This window comes from Schistocerca americana, chromosome 1 (assembly GCF_021461395.2).
Source record: "Schistocerca americana isolate TAMUIC-IGC-003095 chromosome 1, iqSchAmer2.1, whole genome shotgun sequence".
Lineage (NCBI taxonomy): Eukaryota > Metazoa > Arthropoda > Insecta > Orthoptera > Acrididae > Schistocerca > Schistocerca americana.
In genome coordinates, this window is record NC_060119.1 from 1,251,588,309 (window position 1) to 1,251,594,922 (window position 6,614).

General features: G+C 44.8%; 1 protein-coding gene across 3 annotated transcripts in view; it reads right to left on the reverse strand.

Annotated features, from left to right (window-relative positions):
• LOC124620099 (paired box protein Pax-5-like) overlaps positions 1-5,958 on the reverse strand; it is a 263,562-nt gene extending 257,604 nt beyond the window's left edge. For all 3 annotated transcript variants that reach the window (XM_047146771.1, XM_047146779.1, XM_047146785.1), the window contains exon 1: positions 5,858-5,958. In XM_047146771.1, coding sequence (XP_047002727.1) covers positions 5,858-5,912 — 55 coding nt within the window. In that variant the 5' untranslated portion in view covers positions 5,913-5,958. The remainder of the gene's footprint in view (positions 1-5,857) is intronic.
• Positions 5,959-6,614: the final 656 nt, after the last annotated feature.

The window sequence follows — 6,614 nt, forward strand, 5'->3', positions numbered from 1 at the left end:
GGCCTAGCACGGCCTTGCCTCACTTCGCCTCGCCTAGCCTAGCCGCTAATTTCATTAGCTATCCCTGCAGCTAACAAATCGCTCCGAAATTTGGCAACCATTGTAATCACTGTCTCGGGTTCATCCATTTCGCTTCTCACTCGTTTGAGTGCGCGCGGGTCGTAGACTAAAGCACCCCCGTCCGCATAAACTGGTGCTCGATCCGCATCGAAGAATGTTCCTGTACAGTGTCTCCAGTGCTTCTAATTTGTAATGACGGGTATGCGACAATGATTCGTGATACAAAATTCAACAGACACATCCATCTAATTATATTAACTGTCAAACTATAGGCTTCGGTTTGTCGAAAGTATACTCGAAAGTTACCTGCAACATGATTCTATAGGAGGGATTTACGTGTCATTCAGTTATTAGCATCCATCAAACACATACACTTAGTTATGGTTGTGAAATTTGTCTGAATCGTGAGAGATTATAGCAGAAATGTTTAAAAAAATCTTCATTGGGAACCGCACGAAGAGTCACCGATTATAAGTAAAAAAATTAATTACGGCATTTCAAAATTTCGGAATATCCTCGAAGTGTCCTATTCTACACGGATCGTATAGTGTTAGAACAATAACCGCTTAACGGAGGACGCTAAGTGCCGCACCCTCCAATTGTAAATGTACGGCTAAGAGTCTTTAATCCACGCTAAATACCGCACACTTTAAACTCGGCTGCAGAGAATAGCTATAGCAAAAATCTACAAGACCAGTACTGCTGGCCCCTGTATTGATGACAACCGAGGTAGAACCTTCCTACACGTCGGTCAGGGACCTGAAGATGGCGCAATAAAAACGCTGAAACTGCTTGCTAAATAAAATAAGATAGGAATCTAGACGGCTGAAATGTGTTTAATCTGACATGCTGAGGATGGGATTAGTTTTTAACGCCCCGTCGACAATTACAGACGGAGCACAAGCTCGGTCTGTGTCAAGGAGGCGGAAGGAAATCGGCCGTGTCGTTCCAAAGGAATCATCCCGGCATTGGCCTTAAGCGATTTAGCAAAATGGCGAATAACCTAAATCAGGATGGCCACAAACGGGTTTGTCTAGGGTGCTAACAACTGCGCTACATGCCTCGTTGATGTATTCTAACGAGCATTGTCGTAAACTGTCTGAATATTTTACAAGTGTAGTACATGCATGAGCACTATATATTTTGGCACATGGAACACCGCCAGTCGGTGTCACCGAGAGTAAACAAATAAACTTACAAGTCCACAAATTCACGCAAGTTTTATTTGCCCGTTTCAGTGCGAATTAACAATAAACTTTGTCGAATTTAAAAGCTATCAGTATGTAGGAGAGCTGAGCAGTCGACCACGTTATGTGATATATTTTCATTTCACTGTTTGATGACAACTATATCGAGGCAGTCTACACGTTGGCGTCGGTACTGGAACCTCAATCCAATTTCATGACAATCTCGTAGCGGTATTTCTTTTTATTAATGGTCGTTTTGATTGATTTAGTGTCGTATGTATCCTGCGAAACTTCCTATCTCTCTGATGCAATACATCCAGCGTCCACTACAAACAGTGCAACGTTTGTTGTCCCATAACATATTTTCCCCGTTCTGTGCTAGCTGGTTACCCGCTTGCTAGCCACAGAATAGGTCTTTACCATTTCTCCATCAGAAATCCCTCACCGACTACTTTTTCGTTTTGCCTAACACATCCTCATTTCATTGAGTTATCTTACCACTTATTTTTTGGCCTATGTATCACCGCCACACATTGCTGCAATTTCACGTGTACAAGTTCAGAAATTTCTTCCTCCTTTTTAAACCATAAAATTACTTCCAGAAAGTTCATTAAATCTGACGCGTAACAGCTGAAGACACAATCCATAAGTTCGTTATCCGAACATTTTCTTGACCTTTCAACAAAGAGACGTGACACAAGAAAAGTAATCATTTTGTGAAGACAGAATACATACTCATAACTAACAAGTTCAATTTTCGCGTCTGCCCTACTTACGTATCTGGTTCCAGAAAACATTAAAAAAGATTTCTGAGAAATATATATTCAGATGCAGAAATTTTAAACCATTAGTCAGTAACCGGAAGGGTTGAAACAAATATTTGTATTTACGACTGTAGGCCTATTTCAGAACGCTTACGCAATAATTCTATTCCCTTTCCAGGTCCAATTTCTGCTGAATGCCGCATAGCATATGCAATAACGAACCTTTAAACCGTCATTTCCCTTGAAGAACAGCTATAAACTCTTGAAAAACAGCATTGATTAAGAGATTGACAGCTACTTAAAGACTGTTCAAACGGCATCGTACACAAGGGACACGGCGGGTTACAGCTACGCCGAAATTACTCTAGCGCAACTTATATGTAATGCTGTTCACCGTAAAACCAGTGTTTCAAAGCACGTCATCTTCTCCAGCCGCCTCTACTGGTTAGTTCTCTTTTCCACATATGCGGAATACTTCTAAGTTAGTACTGCAATTTTAGGCACTGTTGCTGGTATGGCAGCGTTACCACGTTAGTGAAATTGAGCACGCGTTACAGGCGCTCAGCGTCTCGTTAAGAAGCACTGTTGGTGCAAGTATATTGCAGTACGGTTCTGATAAACGGCCGGGTGGTGCTACTAGTGTTAGATTCACTTTGCAAGAACACAAAATGCTTTTATATTTTACAAGCACCATAGCAAAATTCCCATAACGTGGAAATAAATAAAGCGTGGAAACGTCAACCGTTCTAACCACCATTTTTTCAGTACTCTGTTGCAACTTCCTAGACTTGTTCCAAGTATCAAATGACGGGGAAAACGTTTAAAACGTTGATTATTAGAGGGTACTTGGTATTCGTGCCGAGCCGTGGTTCCCTCTTAAGCGAGACTCGTCATGGTCTCCTCTATTTAGGTGACGCACAATTGTCTGGTAAGCAGAGTGCGTGCAAGCTTTTCTTTGTGGAAATAAATACATATTAGTAATCGAAAGAGACAATTTGGAATTCAGGAATAGTACATAAAGTTAGAAAAGTGAACACACAAAATAGGTGTGTGTCTGGAAACTGATATGAAAATCCATTTCTTCCTCAACACCGCACGGAGCTCTACAGTAATCATTCGAATATCTTATCCCAAGAATGGAATTGTGTAAGAAACAGAACTCAATACTCAAAGATTTTTCTTTTAATTTTGTTATTCTCCTGAAAATTTTTTAAAGGTATGACAATTAGTTATTGTCGACTACAGTTCTGTAAGTTAAAACATTACTGCTATATTTCCCCACTTTTATTACACAAATGAACGTTAGTGCTTCGGTATTAAAGGCAGATGAAACAAAAACTTTCTGAGACTTGTCAGAACCAGTCAGTTCCTAGGTATGGCACACAGAACATTCTTAATAAATGATTAGTTTTCCTAATTTGTTTCGTTATTTTTTCCAGTGATGAGGCGAGCAGAATAATTCTGTGGTATGAGAATATCTTCTCCATCTTTTGGTGTAAGTAAGTTATGTACAAAAAGAGATTATTTATTTATTGACTCTTCTCGCAGATTTGAATTTGGCAGTTTGAAGGTTTCATATTTTCACTCTTCACATGTCGCAAGAAAGTCTACCGAGACGATTTGTAATAGGAGCCGCTGGATTGATGTAATGTTGTACGAATAGATGAAAAAAGATCTTGAGCCTAGCACATGGTTCATCATATTTTCCAAATAAACTGATAAAAGGATATACAAATAAAATGATAAACAATGACTAACAAGAACCATCGTGCTCCACTTCACTGAAGATGTAGCAAAAATAAATAAATAAATACAAGGCGAAGTACTGCGTTAAGTAGGACCTCGCTTACTCTTGAAAGCGTCTAAAGACGTCTAAGGTACGGGACAGTAATTTCTCTTCTTATCTCACTGTCTTCCTTATGAGATCTGGGATTCAATATTTATTTCTCTGTCGAGAAAGTGTTGAGAACGAATTTGAATTCACAAGAAAGTTTTCATTCGCGCAAGAATTACGGAATCTCACCTTACATGCAGCAGTGCGGTTTGGACGCTTTATAAATGAAATATGTACGGAAACAGTCGATTCGGGCATCAGAAGAAAATTTGTGGCACATCTAAAATTAAAGTAATTCAGTCAGGATTGAGATTGGGGGGGGGGGGGGGGGGGGCTGGCAAATAACAGGAACGAAATTGTGGGCCTCCCGCCGGAGGTTCGAGTCCTCCCTCGGACATGAGTGTGCCTGTTGTTCTTAGCATAAGTTGGTTTAAGTAGTGTGTAAGTCTAGGGACCGATGACCTCAGCAGTTTGGTCCCTTAGGAATTCATACACATTTGAAATCATAGGAGGGTGCTGACGACTAGCAAGTGTTCCGCCACGCTGCAGAAGTAATTTGACTGACAAGCGAATAGACAGTGACGCGTTCAGCTTCGCCGGAGGAGGGGGGGCTACGTTTCAGGAAGGAGAGGCCAGGAAAGAGACGTACGGCGAACGCGCACGACCTGCAGCTGCGCCTAGTCGTCCCATGACGACTCTCGCATCGCTTCCAGGGTAGGCTATCAATGCGTGGTCCTACTCCTGAACTGTGGCTTCGATTCGCGGAAAATAATCCACTATGTAGTGTTTTCACACGCGATTCTACTGCCCCTCACCTTGCAGATAGTAATCGAAAAAATTATATGATCATCCGTTGCAAGGAAAAGCCCTTCTTACTGCTGGCATTCAATTATCACACATCAACGTCAGGCATAGGCAGTTCCCTAGTTACGGTACAGTACCGGTCTGGACATGCACATGACGTTCAACCGTACTCCACAGAACGACAAAAAAAGGAAACTGAGCATCGCAATGTGGTAAATAAAATTTAAACATATTGGAACAAATAAGCCCTCGGTCACAAATATTACGTCAAAATTGACCTGGTTTCGACGCTTCTATGAGCGTCGTCTTCAGAATTAGACTAACTGTTCTAAAACGTATTAGGTATATAGTACATTAATAAAATTAAAGTTTGTACTGACTGGAAAAGATGCAGTACGTACAAGTCATATATTAAAAAAGATCTGAGCCGGAAAGGTGACGTCATGAACAATTGTGAGATGGCGAGCCGCTAAGTCACATATTAAAAAAGATCTGAGCCGGAAAGGCGACGTCATGGACAGTTGTGAGATGGCGAGCCTTTCCGGATCAGATCTTTTTTAATACGTGACTTGTAAGTACTGCATCTTTTCCAGTCAGTACAAAAAAAATGGTTCAAATGGCTCTGAGCACTATGGGACTCAACTGCTGAGGTCATTAGTCCCCTAGAACCTAGAACTAGTTAAACCTAACTAACCTAAGGACATCACAAACATCCATGCCCGAGGCAGGATTCGAACCTGCGACCGTAGCGGTCTTGCGGTTCCCGACTGCAGCGCCTTTAACCGCACGGCCACTTCGGCCGGCCCAGTCAGTACATTACAAACTTTAATTTTATTAATGTACTGTATACCTAATATGTTTTAGAACAGTTAGTCTAATTCTGAAGACGACGCTCATAGAAGCGTCGAACCCAGGTCAATTTTGACTTAATATTTGTGACCGAGGGCTTATTTGTTCCAATATAATTCTGACACGGTCACTGAACCTTAGCAGCTATGTTCAAAGTTTTGAAATTTATACATTTTTCGGAAGATCCAGTGTCGTCAATTCGTCTTCTGAAGAATGTTTAGAGCTTACGTATCACATTGTGGTTTTTGGCGTATTGCAGACCGTGCCACGTCCGTATCCACACAAACGAGCTACTGTGACCGACGCTGGTGTGAGACCGCGGCCTGTGCTAGCGTGAGAGCGCGGTGCACTGGGCTTACAGGTGTAGTACTCCATCATGTTCTGGTTGTAGCGGTAGGCGGTGGTGAGGTCCATGGCGGGCCCGCGCAGCGCGAACAGGCTGCCGAGGCCGGGCTCCAGGGCGGCGGGCAGCAGGTCTGCCGTGGCTGGGCGCGCCGCGGCGCGGGGCCGCGGTCGCCGGCGTCGCACTGGCTGCTGGCGCTGCCGCTGGCGCTGGCTGCTGGCGCTGCTCGCGGCCCGACGACCGGCACGTGGCGGCGGCGGCGTTCGCACTTTGCCACTTGACGGGGTGGCATTCAGTTCGCGACTCTCTCGAGAGGCCCAGGCGCGCCCCTCCAAGCGCGGAAGCCGGCCGGCCCGAGCGAGAGGACCGCAGAGCGAGCGAGCGAGCGAGACGGACAGAGAGAGAGAGAAGGGAAGGGGCGCGGGGGGAGCGCGACACAGAGAGAGAGAGAGAGGGCGAGTGTGTGGTGGGGGCGGCAGTAGCGGGAGCGGCGGAACGGGCGACACGACACGCAGCCAGATAATAATAAAAGCCAAGCGCCGGTCCCGGACCCCCGCGCCGCGCCGCACAGCACAGATTCCCCGGGCCCGTCTCCTTCCTCTCCGTCTCACCGCTTGACTCACACATTCACAGCGGCCGACGAAAAAACGCCGCCCGCGGCCGCGGCAGATATTTCCTCCTCCTTCGTTCTTTTCCCTTTTTAGCCGCCCTCGCCACCGTGAGCGTAATCTCCTCGCGGTGTCACCCGCTCTCGCATTCCCTCGCCCCCTCTC